The sequence below is a fragment of the Gallinula chloropus genome (assembly GCF_964237585.1).
Source record: "Gallinula chloropus genome assembly, chromosome: 21".
In the NCBI taxonomy this organism is placed as follows: domain Eukaryota; kingdom Metazoa; phylum Chordata; class Aves; order Gruiformes; family Rallidae; genus Gallinula; species Gallinula chloropus.
This window is the reverse complement of record NC_140106.1, coordinates 4440301-4461217: the sequence shown is the minus strand read 5'-3', so window position 1 is coordinate 4461217 and position 20917 is coordinate 4440301. Positions and strand designations below refer to the sequence as shown.

The 20917-nt window shown below is 51.6% G+C and overlaps 1 protein-coding gene across 1 annotated transcript in view; it reads left to right on the top strand.

Annotated features, from left to right (window-relative positions):
• The window catches only part of LOC311199750 (tubulin polyglutamylase TTLL13-like), a gene marked incomplete at both ends in the record, with an annotated part of 446429 nt that overhangs the window by 24158 nt on the left and 401354 nt on the right, over positions 1 to 20917 (top strand). Inside the window, 6 exons of the mRNA XM_084273882.1 lie at positions 16996 to 17126; positions 18048 to 18204; positions 18495 to 18641; positions 18799 to 18884; positions 19026 to 19284; positions 19720 to 19874. Coding sequence (XP_084130008.1) covers positions 16996 to 17126; positions 18048 to 18204; positions 18495 to 18641; positions 18799 to 18884; positions 19026 to 19284; positions 19720 to 19874 — 935 coding nt within the window. The remainder of the gene's footprint in view (positions 1 to 16995; positions 17127 to 18047; positions 18205 to 18494; positions 18642 to 18798; positions 18885 to 19025; positions 19285 to 19719; positions 19875 to 20917) is intronic.

Genomic DNA, 20917 nt, shown 5'->3' with positions numbered 1-20917 from the left:
CTGTTGATTATAATAGATATAATTGATCCAATGTACATTTTTATTTACTGTGACCCACCAAAAAAAAGAATGATTCAAAACCTGCAGCAATCTGATTCCGAGCCTTAAATTCCTCAGGAACCCCTCGAGGAACTCCAGTTGAGTCTATATATATTCCTTGAGTCTATATATATTCTGTCATCAAAGGAGGTTCCCAATATGCTTCTTTTGGCCTTGGTCTCTTTTTCTCTAGAAACCTTATCCTCTCTGAATGGCAGGTGGCCCTTGCATTACATTGAACCATGGACATGAAATTACTGGTTCCACATAGCTCAGGACCAATCGCTTTCCCCTGTATGGCTTATTCCCATTTCATCTATCTGCCCATGGGTGTCTGGATCAGGGTTGTTTGCCTCTGCATCCCAAAGTCTTATTATCCCAACAAAGGGAACATAAGAACAATTTAGGCTCCAAATGGAGGTTCGATTTAATGTATTATTAAATGGTCATTTCCATTCAAAGTCTCCCCAAAGAATCGACTTATTCTGGTTCCAAAGCCAGTCTAAATTTTTAACCATATCCACAGGCAGAGCTGTTATAGGGATCCCTTGAGCAGGGGTATGTGGTAAAGGCAAACAGGTAATCACATGAGAAAAGTTAAGCATATGAGCAAAACCTCGTATCATTTTATAGATCAGACTGTCTGGTTCAGTGTGATTTATAATTGCAGAACCATCGACATGTTGCAAACAATCACACCTATTGAAATGAACAGACAGACAGACAAAAGTAAGACCAGAAACTCAAAGCTGCCAGTCTGTGCTTCAGGTTTCAGTATTTCTTCAATTTCCTCCAGGTACGGTTCATATTTCAGACTTATACCCATGAGGTCTGCACCCTGTGTCTTCTCAGCTGTCCCTTTACTTTTTCTTACTGGAGCAGTCCTGTGATTAAAAGAGAAGAGAACTGCAGGAACATACATATGCTCGACAGTGAATTGGGTAGAAATCTGGTGTCATTCACCTTTTAGGAGATCATTTTTCTTCAATGTTCTTACCAGTGCACTACGGGCAATGGCAGAGGAGCGTTTGCATCCTTGGGGAAGTTGAAGGTATATTGTGCTCCCTCCCAAGTGAACACAGATTGATGTTTGTTTTGTCCTCCTCTCGAAGAGGAATCGTCCTATTCAGCTTGCATTTGGCCGACTCGTGCAGCAGAGCCAGCACCAGCGGCTGAGTGGCACCGTGTCACTATTGTCTTTGATCCCTTCTGTGATCCCCTGCTTAGCAGCAGATGGTAAAGGATATTGATTATTCTGGAAGGAGGTGACTCAACAGCTTCCCTGGAACCTCACAGAGCAGGGATCCAAAGCTCCACACTGTTCCATTAGGTAGTTTCCAGACTTTGCTGGGACATCAAATCTTAGTATATTATTTCCGTATGGACCACTGACAACCTTTATCTTAGATACTGGGTTTTCCCCTGGAGAGCAAACACACACAGTACTAATTAGTCTGTTTTCAGGGGCTCCAGTTACTCCTATTATATTTATTTTTGCCTGGGTAGCAGTCAGTCCTAACCTTTTGGCTGATAACACTTATTTGAGTTCCTATATTAATTGTGAAATGCACAGGTCTGCGCCTGGGGCCAGCGGTGAACAGAACATGTGGGTCAGGGTGCTGGTCAGGCCATTCTGAGGTGGGGATCATGCGAGTGGTTCGGCCTGAAATTCCCCCTGCCTTTTCTAGTTGAAATCCATCAGGTCCTTCCTTAAGTCTGAGTAAGGACTGACTGACAGGCACAGAGGTTTCAGTTATGTGCCTGTTAATTTTGTAACATTTTTCATTTTGCAAAAGCAACATTTCTTAGCACTTTCCACACAGCCACTCTTGGTTAGTTAAATAGAAAGTTCCCATTACCTATGGATTCCTGGGAGCTGCTGCCCCATACCTTTCAATTCACTTCCACTTTTAGCTGCCAACAACAGAAACCATTGTTCCATGCCATTTCTCAGTTTCTCTTAACAGAGGAAAAGGCATAAGACATGTAAAGGTGATGTTACTGAGAAAAGGCTGGGGTTTTGTTTGCAAGTAGAACTGCAGAGAAACGGTGTCGATGCTGGTTCCTCTTCTTATTGCCTGATTTTAGAAAAAGTAATATCAGATTGTCAGCCTTGATTTTTTGCAGCTTGTGTGTTTCTCATTCATTCAGTTTTACCTTCAGCATTTAATAATGTACCTCCAAGCCTCATCGCTCAGTAGGTTGTAAAGTAGAAAAGACATTACAGAAACATCACCTGAATATCTTGTTGCATGCTGTATAACCAAATATTATAGGGTCCCCATTGATTTTTAGTCTTTATCTGTTCTTGCTTGTAGTGTTTTGGTTGCTGGCTGATGTTATGTTTTTGTGTTTGTGTTGGGGAAGAAAAGTCCCTTGAGAGTGGGATGTTTGTGCTGTGACCTTCTGCCTCAGGGATTCGTAGCGCCGTTAAAGGATGCTGTTAGCACAGCACATGTGTCACTGCAGCTCTGGGAACTTGATTCAGATGCAGCTTCTGCGGTGTGAAAAGCAGTTTCATTGCATGGTGGGTTTGACTTTGGGAGTTGCAGCAGGTACTTTACATCTGCTAACTGACAGTCCTTTAACTTTGATGCAGTTTTGCTGTACCCACTGTTGCCTCTTTTTTCACTGGTCCTGCACAGGATACAGTCTGAATAGAGAAATGCTGATCCAGGAGTGGGGACTCATTTGAACCCACTCCCACCTTTTGAGGGTATGAACATAGTGTTGCTGTTAAGCATGGTGGGGGGGGGAAATGTGTTAGCAAGGAGGGATGCAAGGGAGCTGGGGCTTTGCTGTGCTCTTCTCTGAGATCTGCAGGAGCCCTTAGTTTCTAATGAACGGTGCTTCCACTTCCATGTCCTTCCCTGTGATCTGCTGGGGAGGGCAGGCATCAGGGCTTAGAGGGAAGGAGCAGATCAGTCCTGCTGCTGAAGTTCAGCTGAAGCTGCTAGAGAATAATCCCTCAGCAGGCAGTCAAGGTCACTGCTTCAGAGCCCAGCTTCCCATTCTGTCCGCTGGTTTCCGTGTGCTCCGGCTTTCTTCGGCTCTGGGGGAGGATCCCTGCTGTCCCTTTGCTGACTGTCTTTTCCCTCTACTCCTCTTTCAGAAAATCAACCACTTCCCAGGCATGATGGAGATCTGCCGGAAGGACTTGTTAGCGCGCAACCTGAACCGCATGCTCAAGCTCTTCCCCGAGGAGTACAAGATATTCCCCTGCACTTGGTGCCTGCCAGCTGAGTGAGTGATGGGCATTAAAGCAGCTTAGAGCAGGGATAGGAAATGAGGCAGCGGGAACCTCTCTGTGGTGGGCTGGGGTGGGTCTCTCACACTTGGGATCCCACCCTGTGACTGAGCAGTGTGTCGGCACATGTCTCTGGCTTCAGGCCGTGTGCCTTGCAGGCAGAGTGCATCTTCGCTGCAAGAGCATCTTATTCAGCTGCTCCTCATAGGGGAGATGCTGCAGGCCCTTAATCATCTTTGTAGCCCTACCAGCCTCAGCAGCTGCCTGCACCAAGAGACACAGCAGTGGCATTTAAGAGAGGTGCTCCTGGCTCTGCCGGCCAACCCAGTGCTGGGCAGAGCCAGCCATGATGCCCAGGAAAGGTCCATGAGATGAGGGGCAGTATGGGGAAGCCTCAGTCTCCCTCCCCTCAGGAGCACTGGCATACTGGGGCGGTGCTTTGGTGGTTTCCTCCATGACTGTGACCATGGTGATTTTCTGGACTGGTTTAGCCACTGGAATTTGCCACCCTGGGCAAGGAGCTTGCCGAGGAGCTGTGTGTCTGATGCCTCTTTCCCTGGCTTTGCAGAGATCGTGGCTGCCTGGGTGGCCGTGTCTGTAACTGGACACATAATTGCCCTGCTGGAACGTAATCTGGTCCCTCAGAAGGCGGTCAAGGCCACCGCTTTACAGCCCAGCTTCCCGTTCTGCCCACTGGTTTGCATGAGCACCGACTGCTGTCTTTTCTCTTTCCATTCCAGTGTTCCCTCCATCAACCTGACCAGCTGCAAGTATGAGAGTGGTAAGCCCGAGGTGTCGCAGCGTGTCCTTTTCAGCCAGGGATGAGCGCTGGTGCCCAATGCCCGCGGCACGCTCGCTGTCGCTTCGTGCCTTTATTGCTCACAAGCCCTGTGGAGCCCTGTGCAAAGGAAGGAGCGACACCGCAATGGCGGTGCAAGCCCCCCGCCCCCCGCCCCCCGTGTGCCTGTCTTTGCCATCCAGCTGCTAAAGGGGGTGAGAGGGGTTTAGTGAGGGGCAGTTCGGATGCCAGACTGGAATGATGGGACAGCTCTGGCCTGCACATGGTGCTCTGGGACCCTGAGGCATGTGGACTCAGGGGGCTGAGAGGTCCCGGAATACCGGCAGCCAAGGTCTGGGCTGTGTTTAGCTGCGTAAAGCTTTTCTGTCACCTCTCAAAGGGTTCAGTGGGTACCTTGCATCTCTGCGGGTGGAAGCACAGGCTGGAGCGTTTTGTCCCCCCCCATGTCCCTGGTTACACTGGAGGTGTTGCAGTCCCGGGGCCCCTCTGCCTGGCCCCTTTGTCACCTGCTCTCTTTGGTCCAGTGCGGCGGGCAGCACAGTGCTGCGGGCTTAGAGAAGCAGGAGAAACAGCCGTGTCTGTAACTAGACACGTAATTGCCCTGCTGGAAACTAATCTGGTCCCTTAACAGGCAGTCAAGGGCACCACTTTACAGCCCAGCTTCCCATTCTGCCCGCTGGTTTCCGTGTGCTCCGGCTTTCCTCGGCTCTGAGGGAGGATCCCTGCTGTCCCTTTGCCGACGCTCTTTTATTTTTTTTGAATGTGGCCCAAGAGGACATTTTACCCCATGTTCTAATTTATACAGATGCCACCACTGACTGCAATATTTAGTCAGTGTGTTTCTGTCTTCTGTTTCTGCTGACCCTACAATATCATTCCAATGGGCCAAAATACACCCCAGGGCGCTCTTTTTCAATATCCCTCCCCCCTGTTTTTGCCCGCTTTGGGCAAGTGCTAAAGGAGTGTTTTCCCTGCAATGGATGTACTTACACTGAATGTAAATTCAAATAAGTTCAAATAAAATGTCTGTATAAACCTGTATAAACCTGTATAAATGGGCAAAGACTTATTCTTGCACCTGATTGAGAGATTCAAAGTTCTCTAAAGTCCTCCTCCCATATATTACTGATTTTTTACACTCTTCAGATTTCCACAAATCAGTTGCTTCAGCTGACATGAGCTAAAAACCTTCTACCACTGACACCAGTTGTCAACAATCAGTCGGATATTTATTACACCCAGTCACACATATACATAAGAATTCTGAGAAGAGGCTGGGTTATTCAAAGCAGTGCTGAGAAATCATCATCATCAGTCTCCTCGCTCTGGCGCAGGCACGCTGCTATGTGGTGGTGGTCTTTTGGGGTCTTCTGGAGAAAGGCTCATAGTCTTCCTTGCAGTCTGTTCTGCACCTTCGGTTCAGATTGCTGAGTTAATAGACACAGGGACACTTTAAACTCTTCCCTCCTTGAATAATCGCACCGTTCGTTTGCTTGTCGTGTTTGATCTCCTTTGGGTTACATGTTATGAAGATGCCTTTTCCCTGGCAGCCACTGTGAGGCTGCAGATGAACGTTCCGGTTTTCCTCTTGCCTCTGTAGGCCAGGAAATCCCCATAGCTGTGGGAGGAAGCGGGGGCTGTTAAGACCTTCCACCCAAAAGCCAGTTCACACTCCTCCCACACTGAACCCCCTCATCTACAGCATGAGGAACCAGGAGCTCAAGGATGCCTTGAGCCAACTGACGAGACATTGCTCAGCAGCTACACGCTGCCGGCCTTCCTAGGCAAGTGCCTCCCCGTGTGGGGTTGAATATACCCAGTCTGTCTTTCCTTCTTCTTTTGATGTTCCCTTTTCCAGGCTGTGGTAATGCAAAGAAATGGATCATCTCCTCCTACGTCAGGAGCCACCCGTCTTGTTCTTCCCAGAGAATTTGTGTGGGAGAGGAGCCAGGCCTCTCTGAATTGAAGCAGAAGAAATGAGCACGCAGCAACTTCTTTGCCTGGGCCAGGCAGGTCAGGAAAGAATGGGAACTGAGAGCAGCTGGGCTGCAGCAGCTCAAGGCCAGCTACTCTGTCCCTTGGGAAGCAGAAGCAGCCAGAGGACTGCCAGGGTTGGGGATCTTGTGCTGGCCGGGGGGAGCGGGGCATGGCACAGAAGGACTTGCAGACCCCTCCCCATCCTCTGGGGAGGACAACAGGGAACACGGAGTGCCACTGACCTGATTTTCCTTGGTCCATGGATGCCCCAGTCTCTGTTGGCTGAATGGCTCTGTCTGCCACCCAGGAGCTTCTGTGCCCTTCAGAGGCTCTCTGGGGAGGGACCAGAGCTCTGCCTTGGGCACTGCCCAGACTGCCCTCTGCTGGGGAGAGAGAAGGGGAAGGTGAAGACTTTGGTGGGAGGTGGACTGGGCTGGAAAGTGCCCAGGGAAAAAAAAAAAACCCGTCCATGTGTCATGGTTTTAGTGTCACGGTTTTAACCTCAGCTGGCAACTAAGCACCAGGCAGCAGCTCACTAACTGTCCCCTGGTGTGATGGGGGGAGGATTCAAAGGGTAAAAAAGAGAAAGAAACTCATGGGATGAGTGAAAAACAGTTTCATAAGCAAATTCAATTTTTAAAAGGGGAGAGAAAAACCCCCAAACAACCACCAGCAAAGAGGGAGGAAAATGAATCCCATGAAAAACAAGCAATGTGAAAGAAAACAATTGTTCTGCACCATCCAGTCCCTGGACATGGCAGGAGCAATCCCTCGTGCATCTGGCACTGCAATAAGGAATGCCTGCTGCTCAATCCTCCCATGGGAGCGAGAGGTTTTATACCCATTTCACTGACATCAGGACCATTCCACATCTGTCCCGTGCAGGCCGTCGGGAGATGAGGGGATGGGAGCGACCGCGGTAGGCAGAGAGCGGGGCAGCGTCTAGGGAGAGGGGGTGCTTCCTGCCCGGGGGTGCAGGCAGGGTGCAGGCAGGGTGCAGGCAGCAGCCCCCTGCCTGGAGAGCCTATGAATTCCTGTGGGGGGAGCGGCCGTGCTGCTCTAGGACCCTGACTGGGCTCAGCCGCAGCCGCCATCCCCAGCCAGGAGCTTTGGGTGGTCAGTGAGCACCTGAGGGGAAAAAGGCTGAACTGGGGGCCCCTTGGCCACCTTCCCTACCGATCAGGCTGGCACAGTGCAAGGGACTCCTGTTCCCCACACGGGTGGCAGAGGAGGTGGGGAGCGCAGCTGGTGATGTCGCTGCCTGAGACTGTGCTGGCTGGGAATACTGGGGGACATCTGCCCTTGTGTAAGGACACACTGCGTGCTTCACCTGAAATAGCACAGGCATTTGTTGGGGGATCAGGCAGAACCCAGCAGCTCTCCTGCTCACACCCTGGAATCTCCTCGATTGGGTTGCTCAGGGCCAGCAGCAGGGAGCGTGGTACTCACAGTCTGCAGCCTTGATTCCCCAGCCAGGGAGCCGCTGGCCTCTTGCCTGCTGCAATTTGCTGCGCTCATGACATGGGATGTGATGTCCCTGAATGGAGAGGGAGCCTGTGGCAGCAGGATCCAAGTCCGGTGTGGCTGGCAGCTCAGCGTTGGCTCTGGGCTTGGGCACGCACTGCTTTGCTGAAGGCTGGATGTGAGCTCCTGGGAGCAAGGGCAGGCTGAGTGTCAGCACCTGGTGGGTGTTGTGACCCTTATGCTCATCACACATAAACTCCACCTGGGAGGAGAGCAAGCAGCAGCAGCTCAGTTCCACAGGCCTTGGCACGAGGCGGGAAGGAAAAGTCGTCTCCAGTCACCCACAGGTGCTCGCTAAATCCTGGCCCTGCGCCTTCCCCTGGGTGCAAACCACAGTCAGCACCCTCCACTCAAATGCTCTGAGGGAGCACAGCAGCTGCCCGCCTCATCTGCCTGCAGCACTGGTCTGGACTAAGACTGAGTCTCAGTCACCAGGTCAAGAGGAGCCGTAAGAACAAAAGGCGATTACGAGTCTGGACTGAACAGACCCGAAGACAAGGGTGCAGGGAGATGGGCCAGGAGGACTTGGAAAAGGGACTCGCACGGTGTGAGAAACCCCCTTGAATTCGGCCATGGCCGCCAGAAGGGTCGAGGATGCCTGTGCCACAGCACAGGCCCAGAAGTCAATGGAATAGGGCGTCTGCCTCTCCAGAGGATGCACTCCTGCAGACTCCTTCCCTTTCACCGCTTACGTGCATCTGTTGAGCAGCAGAGCTGCTCCCAAGGAGGGCTCAGAAGCCGGCGGTCTCTGTGCCAGCCCTGTGATGAGTGGGTTCTCCACAGGGGCAGCGTACCTGACACACTCCTCCCTTGCTGTGGATGCGGCCGTTTCCCGGAAGAGGGAGATGCTCTGCTTGAAGAACGGCTCGTACTTCTCTGTCCCACACGCCGGGTAAATGCGCCGGAAACCGCCCAGGTGCGAGTTCTCGTACTGCTCTGCCTGGGCCAGCCAGGCAGCCTGGTTGCTCTCCAACTCCTCACGTCTGCAAACCGGGAGAAAGCAGAGGCAGGGAGATGGGAGAGGAGGCTCCAGGTGCTGCCTGGGTGAGGGACAAGGGTCTGGCAAGCTTCTTTCCCTGTCTGATACGTCCTTTCACATGTGTGCAGGGAATAAACGCGATCTGCACTCCACCTACCCCCAGAGAGGGCTGGGGAAGCACTTCCAGCTCTCTCCCCTGCTGCCCAGGCTCTCACCCTGCCCCTCAGCCTTTTCCCCCAGCTAACCCAATGATAACAGAATTCCTTTAGAAGACCCTGCTCGAGGCGTTCCTGCCACCCCGCACACTGTCAGGAGCTTTCCTCGCATGCCAGCGGGGAGCTTGGAGCAGCTGAGGCTGCAGGGGCAGGCCGAGTACGGGGTGAACATGCTCAGCAGCTCCAGCCTGGAGTTCTCTTGGGTGTCCTAATTGAAACAGGAGCTGGAGGGGTTCCTGCCCACCCACTGCCCCCTGCCCCCCCGTAGCAGGAAAAGCCCGGGCAGTGGCCTCGATGGGGATGGACCTCGATGCACAGGACCCAGATCACCCGGCACTTCAAGTCTCCTCGTGCCCAGAGACAAGCCCTGGCTCTTCCTTGCAGGATGCCAATGGCTTGGGAGATTTCTCCTCCGAGGCCTTAGAGTGCCACAGCCTCCTCTGGATGCACGGAGAGGAGTGGGGACTTATTTGAACCCACTCCCACATTTTGAGGGTATGAACATACTGTTGCTGTTAAGCATGGGGGTGGGGGAAAGTTTCTTAGCATGGAGGGATGCAAGGGAGCTGGGGCTTTGCTGTGCTCTTCTCTGAGATCTGCAGGAGCCCTTAGTTTCTAATGAACGGTGCTTCCACTTCCATGTCCTTCCCCCTCCTTGCAAAACCCAGTTGTTACATTCTTCTGCTAAAAGCATAAATTGTGTGTAATTTCTTTGGGGGTGTGTGGATGTGGTGTGGGTGTGTTTGGGGGTTTCTTTAATTTTAAGAAATGTGATTCCTGTCATGTTCTTCTGTCTTGAAGTGCACACAGAATGTGACCTCACTGAAGTGAACAGGGAAAACATTTGGAGCTGATAACCTGTGATGTCAGGGAAAGAAAAAATGCAGGAAAGGGTTTTCCTGAAGTTTCTGCAGAAAGCTTTCTTTGGGCAGGTGAAAGCTCAGCTGGTTCCCACCTTTGTCTGTTGGCAGCCTTGCAGGTTCTTTAACCAGGATTTATTATTGGGATTGCTAAACAACTCCTGGGGTTGTGCAGATAGAGATTTAGATGGTCTTCCTGCTGTTCCCTGTGTTACCAGTGTCTGAGAGACAAGGAAGGGCTTTGCTACTTTCTGGCTAAGGAGGATTTTCAAGGTCACCTCCTACTTGGGTTAATGCAACCTGGGAGCAAAAATAGGTCTGCCCATTTGTGGAAAAGTTCTCCTTAGTTCCTCCCCATTTTCTACCACTGATGGTTAGTTAGTAAAGGTCTGTTCTGAAACCCCAGTAGTGCTGCAGTAGCTTTGAAAGTGATTGTCCTGGAATGGGCGAGGGGCAGGTACACTTGTTACAATCCTGTAAATTGAGCACATTTTCCCTTCATCCTTTTGTCAGCAAATGAAGGAGGTTGAAGTTCAGCTGCAGGGTAGGAAGTCCTGAGAGTCATTCTGCTCTTCTACGAGAGCACGGGAACCCGTTACCTTTTTATCTCCAAGGTGGTTCCGCTTCTGTGGGTCAACTGTGCAGCTCCTTTTATGAAAATAAGTCTAAGTTTATAAAAAATCGCTTAATTTTATGCCAAGTTCTCTATCTCAATTCCCCCCTTTTCTATTTCCTTGCAAATAATTTTCCAATTTCAAAGTCTACTGTGATTTTCAAGTGATTTAACAGAACATGTTCCTCTTACTCCCTGCATTACAGTGAGTGGACATCCACATGTTATGATAGTGATTTGACAAGAGGCTTTTCCTTTGCATGGATCAAAACACAAATTCCAATGTAGGGCTCTGTAGTTTACACCAAAGTTTCCTAATTTCAAGGCAACTGTATAATTTCTCATGATGATTATGGCTTTTCAAACTTGAGACTGGTTCTGTTCTCTAATCCTTTATTCTTGGGACTGTACAATGATGTTGGGATACCTGACTTCATTGCAGCTGTTCCCCAGCATAATGTCTCTCTTATTAGGGAGTAGCACAGATTCCTGACCAGGGAAACACCCAACTCCTTTAATTTCTTTACCAGACCAACAGACTTTCCCAAACTTTCTTCTGGTGGGTATTGAGCAGTGGGTGGTAAAGAATTTCAGTAGACACCAGTGATTACACAGCCATAAATACCGTATCATTAATCCTATTCCTTCCTAATAGTAATTAACTAACTCTGACATCCTGCTTGTACTCAATTCTGTTCTACTTTACATTCCCTTCCTTAGGTCTCTATTGCATCCCTGCAATACGGCTTACTCCTATCTCCAAACCTCTTCCCTCCACTTGCTCCTTTCCTCTTTTCTTTCTTCCCTTCTCTCTTACTCAGCTTTTCCTCCTGTTCTTTCCTTTCCCCTTCCCCCCCTAGCCCCCTGCCTGCTCTGGCCTCTTCTCTTTGGCTGTGTTTGGGTTTTAGGTTTTTCCCTGCTGCCCCCCCACCTGCCCCTTCTTCCTGCTTCAGTTACTGGAAGAGTCACTTCTAGGAAGCCACTAATCCCTGTGGCTTTTTGGGAGCCCCTTGAGCAGATGGCCGGAGCTGTTGGGGAACTCTGGGGTCTCTCCAGGTCCTCGGGCTGACTGCTCGAGGGGCTCCCAAGGCTCCCCGACACAGAGCTTCTCCTCGCTGTGGAACCAAAGAGCCCTGGCCACACAGAGCTGCTCAGGGGCCCCCACAAAGCCATTTTACCCACCCATAAGCAATTGACCCACCACATCCACCTTCTCTCCTGATCGTTCCTTTTGTCTTTTTTTCTTTACACCCTCCACCTGCCCACCTCTTCCTCTTGATCTTTCTGTTTCTCTTGCTTCTGATTTTGTTTCTTTCCCCTCCCCCCCTCCCCTTCATCCAGCCCCTTCCTCTGGCTCTTTCTTCTTTTCTTTTTCTTGGGATATTTCTTTTTTCCTCTTCTCCCTACCCGTCCCTTTCCCCTTGTCTTTCCTTGGGGTGGGGGTTTATTTTTGTTTGGGATTTTTGTCTGGGATTTTTGTCCCCATTTCCCTGTCCCTTCCTCCATCTCTTTTCTCTATTTTTGTTTGCAGTTCTCCAGCTTCTCCAACGTGAGTCCTTGCCCATGGGGTTTCAGCTCTTCCCCAGCTGCCCCAGCGTGGGTCACTGCTATGGGGTGCAGTCATAAATCACAGACTGTTTATCAGGCCCAGACTACTCCAGCCTGGTCCTCCACTGGGTCACAAGCCCCCCCGTCAGCAAACCTGCTCCAGCGTGGATCTCTCTCTCCCTCGCTCATCTCTGTGTCTCTGTCTCTCCCCACGGGCTGCACGTGCTGCCAGGGGTTTGCTCCAGCCTGGGTCACAGCAGCTCCTGTCTGTCTCCCCCTGCTCCAGCGTGGGGCCTCTCCAGGGGCTGCAGGTGGGGTCTGGGCCTTTTCCATGGGCTGTGGGGGGACACCCACTCCACCATGGGTTTCTGCAGTGGCTCAGGAGCATCTTTCTCCCTGGCACCTTGGGTGCCTCCTTCCCACCCCTCACTGCCCTTAGTGCCTGCACAGATTCTTACATCTTCTCACTTCTTCTCTGGGGGCACGAAGCGGCTTCTTGTGGGTTTTTTCACAGAATCACAGAATTGTAGGGGTTGGAATGGACCTAAAGAGCTCATGACGTCCAACCCCCCTGCCAAAGCAGCTCCCCAGCTCATATTGCACAGAGAGGCGTCCAGACAGGGCTGGAATATGTCCAGAGAAGGAGACTCCACCACCTCCCTGGGCAGCCTGTCCCAGGGCTCCCTCACCCTCACTGGGGAAAAGTCCTTCTGCATGTTGTTGCGGAACTCCCTGTGCTCCAACTTGCAGCCATTGCCCCTTGTCCTGTCCCCACAGACCACTGAAAAGGGTCTGGCTAATTCCCCCTGCATTCCATGTTTAAGATACTTCTGGATATTTAAGAGATCCCCCCTTAATCTTCTCCTCTCAACACTGAAAACCCCCAGCTTATTCATCCTCCCCTCATAGGGGAGATGCACTAGGCCCTTAATCATCTTCGTAGCCCTTCTTTGGACTCTCTCAAGGAGATCCCTGTCTTTTTTATACCAGGGAGCCCAGAACTGGACATGTCACTCCAGGTGGGGCCTGACTGTGATTCCCAGGGGTGCTGTGACCATGGTGTTTGTTCTGTGGAGCCTGCAGAGAGCTTCTGGCTGCTTCTTGCTGCAGTCACCTCCTACAGCCCCCCCTTCTCCAACTGAACCCAGCCACACAAAACTACAACAGGCACTACTGAACTTTTCTGATACCCAAACAGCTCCCAGTCAGTGAGCTCAGGTACTTTATTCGGTGCGGGAAGAACAAACACCAGATGTGTTTAGAATATATTTCCTTTCCAGTCTTCACATTTCCCTTCTTGCCAAGTATTGTTTCTGCAGGAGGAATGGAGTGGCTTGAACCGTAGGATCTCTGTGGGAGCTGTGGCTGATGCCTCATCCTGTCACCTCCCCACCACGAGGAATCCTATAGTACCAGTGCCACATCTGCCCCTGACAAAAAGACACAAGGGCGTCAAGGCGGCGGGAAATGTCATGCACCGAGGGAGACGACTTCGTCCCCTCGCCGTACCAGATGGCACAGAGCCCCCTCTAAGAAGGGTAAGCGTTTGCCTGATGCTGGAAGGTGCCTGTAGGTAGTGTGAGTGCAGGTTCAGGGCATTTCTCAAAGACAGACAGCTTGTAGCTACCAAAATAGAGAACTGCCACCCCTGTCTGTATCTACTTGTGGGGTGGAAAAGGGGCTTGAAAAACTGCACCAGAGGAACTCTAGCTTAAAGCCTCCCTTTCTATGATTTTAGTCAACCTGCCCCCACCTCTGGCCCTAGTTGGTGCCAGGACGTCAGAGGGGTGTCTGAAACACTTGGAGTGTATGAAAAGGTCACCTGGTACGCTGTTCCTCCAGCCAGTTTTGGCTCCTGTAAAGGTTTTTCTGCTCCAGATATTTCTCTGCCCTTGTGCATGTTAGAAAACATGTTCCAAGTTCAGCAGGTCGAGGTCTGTTTGAAAAGACAACCTCAGGTGCCTGGTGTGGTTACATGGTCATTGTGTTCAGCTTCTCTCAGAGCTGGAAGGTGAATGAATGCACTTTTTGTGTCTCTCCTGCCTCAGAATGCCGGAGGATTCCCCCAGTCCCTGCTCTGCAGCAACGCACGTGTTACCATGGTCTTCCTAGGGAAAGGCATCTGTTTATCCCGCAGTGCTGCTGCTGACAGAGGTGAAATCGCAGTCTGTCAGCAGCACTGTGGAGGAGAGAACCTGTGGGTCTAGCAAGGCAACCTGGTGTGGGGAGGAGGTGGACTTTTGCCACCCGATTAATAGAGCCGAGAGCCAAAGTACTTGACCTCAGAGGGCTGGCTGCTTTGGTGGGGATGGGATGTGATGATGGCAAGAGGCTGAAAGCAAAGCATAACCTCTTTCTGTGAACCCTTTCCTCTCTGTGATTGCAGAAAGCTCCCAGTTCATCTCCAAGACGCACCGTGGTTTCCCATTCAGCATCACCTTCCTCCTCAATGGGATTTGGGTGGACCGGTTGAGCACGTGCTGCGAGTACAGACATCGGAAGCGCTGCAGAGTGGGAGGGAGAAGTGGATCCTTCACGTTCCTTAAGGAGGAGGGAGCATCTCCTTGCTACAGGTACACAGACAAATGCATGTTGCTTGCTCCCCAGGACTTTGTGTCCTGCTTCTTAGCGAGTTTATCCCTCATTTCCTCTTCTTGAATGTTCCCAGCAATCCAGAGCTCTCTAGAGCCTCATCTGTGCCTTGAAACGTGCAGAACTGAGCTGATCCCTCAGGGTCCCACCGTCCAGGCTGCCCCCCGAGTCCTCTGCTTGTGTGTGCCTCCTGAGTCGCTCTGTCGAGTGCGCGCAGCCACGGACCGTGTTGGCACTGGATGTGTCAGCTGGTCGGGTGGCAGCCAGCACTTCCTCAGCAGTGGAGTGTGGGGGAACAGGGCTGGGGTGGCACACGTACACCACTTGCACATGCTGCTGGTGGAAGCAAGAGTGACAGAATTCTCCTGAGTGCTGCTGGGTTCCCTGTAGTTCCCAGGGTTTCCTTCCGATGGTGAGGAGAAGTGAAGGTATTTTTAAACGGCTCTGCCTGTAAGGTGGGACCCTGTGGTAATTCCCCTGGCTGCAGCATAAGATGCTGTTCAATGTTAGCCACATCTCAGCTGGCAAACGTGTGCAGGATGCTCATGGTTTGAGGCAAAAGTCAGTGCTGTGAGCAACAGCTGCCGTTTTGCGAAGAAGCTTTGATTTCACTCAAATCTTCCTCTTGCCTGATTGCTCAGTCACGCCAGAGAGGTAAATGTCTGCACACATGGATAGCTCTAAAGCTTTCTCTTTGATCCATTCTGTGATCCCCTCCTTAGCAGCAGATGGTAAAGGATATTGATTAATTCTGGAAGGAGGTGACTCAACAGCTTCCCCAAGCACTGGACCCTCACACAGCAGGGATCCAAAGCTCCACACTGTTCCATTAGGTAGTTTCCAGACTTTGCTGGGACATCAAATCTTAGTATATTATTTCAGTATGGACCAGTGACAACCTTTATCTTAGATACTGGGTTTTCCCCTGGAGAGCAAACACACACAGTACTAATTAGTCTGTTTTCAGGGACTCCAGTTACTCCTCTTATATTTATTTTTGCCTGGGTAGCAGTCAGTCCTAACCTTTTGGCTGATAACACTTATTTGAGTTCCTATATTAATGGTGTCTGCGCGTGGGACCAGCGGTGAACAGAACATGTGGGTCAGGGTGCTGGTCAGGCCATTCTGAGGTGGGGATCATGCGAGTGGTTCGGCCTGAAATTCCCCCTGCCTTTTCTAGTTGAAATCCATCAGGTCCTTCCTTAAGTCTGAGTAAGGACTGACTGACAGGCACAGAGGTTTCAGTTATGTGCCTGTTAATTTTGTAACATTTTTCATTTTGCAAAAGCAAAATTTCTTAGCACTTTCCACACAGCCACTCTTGGTTAGTTAGATAGAAAGTTCCCATTATCTGTGGATACGTGGGAGCTGCTGCCCCATACCTTTCAATTCACTTCCACTTTTAGCTGCCAACAACAGAAACCATTGTTCCATGCTATTTCTCAGTTTCTCTTAACAGAGGAAAAGGCATAAGACATGTAAAGGTGATGTTACTGAGAAAAGGCTGGGGTTTTGTTTGCAAGTAGAACTGCAGAGAAACGGTGTCGATGCTGGTTCCTCTTCTTATTGCCTGATTTTAGAAAAAGTAATCTCAGATTGTCAGCCTTGATTTTTTGCAGCTTGTGTGTTTCTCATTCATTCAGTTTTACCTTCAGCATTTAATAATGTACCTCCAAGCCTCATCACTCAGTAGGTTGTAAAGGAGAAAAGACATTACAGAAACATCACCTGAATATCTTGTTGCATGCTGGATAACCAAATATTATAGGGTCCCCATTGATTTTTAGTCTCTATCTGTTCTTGCTTGTAGTGTTTTGGTTGCTGGCTGATGCTTTGTTTTTGTGTTTGTGTTGGGGAAAAAAGGTCCCTTGAGAGTGGGATGTTTGTGCTGTGACCTTCTGCCTCAGGGATTCGTAGCGCCGTTAAAGGATGCTGTTAGCACAGCACATGTGTCACTGCAGCTCTGGGAACTTGATTCAGATGCAGCTTCTGTGGTGTGAAAAGCAGTTTCATTGCATGGTGGGTTTGACTTTTGGAGTTGCAGCAGGTACTTTGCATCTGCTAACTGACAGTCCTTTAACTTTGATGCAGTTTTGCTGTACCCACTGTTGCCTCTTTTTTCACTGGTCCTGCACAGGATACAGTCTGAATAGAGAAATGCTGATCCAGGCGTGGGGACTCATTTGAACCCACTCCCACATTTTGAGGGTATGTACATACTGTTGCTGTTAAGCATGGGGGGGGGAAAGTTTGTTAGCAAGGAGGGATGCAAAGGAGCTGGGGCTTTGCTGTGCTCTTCTCTGAGATCTGCAGGAGCCCTTAGTTTCTAATGAACGGTGCTTCCACTTCCATGTCCTTCCCTGTGATCTGCTGGGGAGGGCAGGCATCAGGTCTTAGAGGGAAGGAACATATCAGTCCTGCTGCTGAAGTTCAGCTGAAGCTGCTAGAGAATAATCCCTTAGCAGGCAGTCAAGGCCACCGCTTCAGAGCCCAGCTTCCCATTCTGCCCGCTGGTTTCCGTGTGCTCCGGCTTTCCTCGGCTCTGGGGGAGGATCCCTGCTGTCCCTTTGCTGACTGTCTTTTCCCTCTGCACCTCTTTCAGAAAATCAACCACTTCCCAGGCATGATGGAGATCTGCCGGAAGGACTTGTTAGCGCGCAACCTGAACCGCATGCTCAAGCTCTTCCCCGAGGAGTACAAGATATTCCCCCGCACTTGGTGCCTGCCAGCTGAGTGAGTGATGGGCATTAAAGCAGCTGAGAGCAGGGATAGGAAATGAGGCAGCGGGAACCTCTCTGTGGTGGGCTGGGGGGGTCTCTCACTCTTGGGATCCCTCCCTGTGACTGAGCGGTGTGTCGGCACACGTCTCTGGCTTCAGGCCGTGTGCCTTGCAGGCAGAGTGCAGAGGGGCTAAAGCTGGGGAGGGGCACCCACCCGGAATGCCAAAGGGCAGTGGGCGAGGGAGGAGTGTGAATCGGCTTTTGGCTGGAAGGTGTCTCTGCAGCTCGGAGCGAGCAGGAGAGGCGGCAGTGGCGGGGTGGCATGGCAGGCTCTCGTCTCCCGGGGGCTGGGGCAGTGCCCATTGCTTGCCCGGGAAGGGCACGGGACAGGGGCACGAGGCGGATACACCCCACCGATGGCGATGGCCCCTGTGTCTCTGCCAGCGCTGCAGCAGAGCACGCTGAGGCCAGAGGGTGGTGGGAGAGCACGGGTCACTCCGCTGAGCAGAATTCTGGGCACAGTGGGATGGAAACTCCCACCAAGGTCCCGAAGCTTTGGGGCGCACGGCCTGGCTTCTCTCCTCACGTACGGGCGAGCAGTGCTCGCAGCGCGGCTGAATGTGGCCCAGGAGCACCCGGTGTCGTGGCAAGGGGCCAAGATGCCCATTCTTAGGCAGATTTTACTCTGGCCATTGCCTGAAAACCTAGAATCAGGGCTCTCATCACCTGCTCCATGGTCACACCCTCCTCACGCTCAGCAGGATTTTCTCCATTCCTGACCAAAAGCATCATTGCTGCAAGAGCATCTCTTTGCAGGCCTCTGACTGTTCTTGGGGCTGCTTCCTGGGGCCAGGAAAACTTGTCCTCTGTTACGGGCGAGCGCAGGGGGTGGGGGTTTTTTGCAGCTCTGAACAGCCCCTGCTTCTTCCCACAGCTATGGAGATTTCCAGGTCTATAGAGACAAGAGGAAAACCGGAATGTTCATCTGCAAGCCTCCCAGTGGCTGCCAGGGAAAAGGCATCTTCATAACGCGAAACCCAAAGGAGATCAAACACGACAAGCGTATGATCTGTCAGCAGTACATCTCTAAGTTAACGGGGTTGATCTCAAACAAGAGGTGGGGGTTTGCAACCTCGCAGCTCCTCCAGCATCCCCACATCCTCCTTGTGTCCTCTCCCTGCACCTTCCTGGACCTGCCAGGGGCACAGAGGTGGCCGCAGCTCAGCAAAGGCCTGGCGAAAGCTTGCCTTTCTCCTCGCTGCTGAGGAGCCGGGGAGCGGCACAAGCAGTGAGACAGAGCAGCCAGCCTCGTGCAGGGCAGCCAGCAGCCGCCTCGCGGCCTTTGCTTTTCTCACGTCCCTCCTGCCATTTTTTCTCACAGCCTTTCCTCATTGATGGCTTCAAATTTGACCTTCGTTTTTATGTGCTGGTCACCTCTTGTGACCCACTGAGGATTTTTATCTACAAGGAGGGTCTGGCCCGCTTTGCCACCATGAGGTACATCGACCCCAGCAGCACCAGGAACCCAGTAGGAAAGGCAAGTCTGGTGGCTTTCATGGCATGCAGCTTGCTTCTTTCCTGTTCTTTGCACCCTCTGTACCTCTTCCCAGAACTGTCTGTGAGCAGTTTGTGTTGGTGCCATGTGGCTCATAGTAAATGAAAGCCTCTCACGTATCCTCTCTCAGGATGACACCTGCATGCATTTGACCAATTATGCCATCAACAGACGCAGTGAAAACTTTGTCTGGGATGACGTGAAGGGCAGCAAGTGGTACTGTCTTGTTCAGATGCTGCAGTGCCTGGGGCATCCCCTGCAGGAAGGCTGCCTTTGGGAGCCCTGTTTGCCAGGGCCTTTCTCAGGGCGAACGTGGTCTCACAGGGCAGCTCTTAGTGTCTTCTGTCCTGCACACAGGAAACTGTCCACCCTGTTTGCCTGGATGAGAGGAAACAACCTCAGAACGGCCAAGCTCTGGGAAGATATTGAAGATCTTGTTATCAAGACACTGATCTCAGCTCACCCCATTGTGAAGCACCAGTACCACAGTTGCTTTCCCCAGCACATGACTGGCAGTGCCTGCTTTGAGATCCTGGGCTTCGACATTTTACTGGACAGAACATTGAAGCCGTGGCTGCTCGAGGTGAGGGGGGAATCTCCTGCTGGGCTGAAGCAAGTCTGGAAGCAGTGGAGATCTGAGAGCTGGGGGAGGCTGCGCAGCAAGGTGTGGTGGGCTGAACAGAGCTGATCTGCTTCAGAAGGGCCACCTGGGTTAAGTCAAGTACCAGGCGAGCTACTGTAGCCTAAGTGGGACTGGAGGGTGTCCCTGTCCATTCCCTGGACACCCTCTCCAAGAGCAGGGAGTGCCCTGAACCCAATGCCTTCTTGACCTGTAAGAGCATCTCAAATCCCGAGAGCTGCTCCACACCCCCAGTCCTGCGGGCTGTGGGGTCTGAGTGGCCGACCAACTTCATCGGAAAGTGTGTGGTACGGCTGGGGCTGGTGTTGGGTCCAGGGATGAGTTTGGGGCTGGGGCTGGCTGCTGGCAGTGCTTTCTGGGAGCTGGGGTGTGAATTTGCTCCTTCTTTTGGCATGTGAAGCACTCTCCCAGCTTTGCCTGGACTGTGAGGTGAAGGATGCTCTTCTCCGCGATACCTTCAGCCTGATAAACGTGCCTGCCTGTGACAGAAGGAAGGTGCTGCAGGAAGACAAGCAGCACGTAAAGGAACGGCTCCTGCACAGCCATCAGACTCTCCGTGCATCCAGGTACCGCTCTTTCCCATCGTGCCACAGGTCCCAGTGAGAAAAGATCTCCCCACGGCTTCAAATGTAAGCTCACGGAGGCTGTGGCACTCTAAGGCCTTGGAGGAGAAATCTCCCAAGCCATTGGCATCCTGCAAGGGAGCACCAGGGCTTGTCTCTGGGCACGAGGAGACTTGTGGCGCCGGGTGCTCTGGGTCCTGTGCATCGAGGTCCATCCCCATCGAGCCCACTGCCCAGGCTTTTCCTGCAGCGGGGGACAGCCGGTGGTGTGTGGGCAGGAACCCCACTTGTAGTTTGGATCAGAGTCAAGGGGTAACTGAATCTGCGCAAGACAGAAGGTTACTTGTGGTGACGAAGAGGAGCCATCCGACTTCATCCCCACGACCCTCAACGACCACCACCAAACAGCAGTGTGCAGGCGCAGTGGGGAGGAGTTGATGGAAATCAATTCTTGGAACTCATTTTAATAGGAAGCGGGACAGGTTATGAATATGTACAGGGGTATGGGGTAATCTAATGATTTTTGAATAAGGATATGGTGCTACAAACTCTGACCAAAGGTGTGCCTTCTTTGTTAGGTACCAGCTCTTGCAAGAATGTATAATAAATTACTGTTTCACTAACGTGTATACCTCAAGTCCTTTCTTTAGGACCACTGGCATTTCTAACACTCAGACACCCCTCACAACATTTGTCTTCCAGTTCCCTCAGCAGCCTCTTGCCCCTCCTTGCCCAAATGAAGCTTTGGTCCATAATAGAGGGCCTGGGGATCTACAAGGAGGCTTAGAGCTGGAAAAGAGGGCGTTGGGCCCCACACAGGAGAGTCTGGACCTCAAAAGCAGGGGTTTGGCCTTCAGAACAGGACTTTAAATGCCGACAGTGGAGCTCTAGGAATGGAAAATGTGGCTTCCCACCCCGAAACCAGGTTTGGAGCCCTGAAGAGATGCTTTGCAGCCTAAACCAGGCTCTTTGGAGTCTGAAAACAAGGCTTTGAGCATGAAACAAATGAGGCCATTTTCCCTGTGTGAGGAGTCTGCACCGTAAAA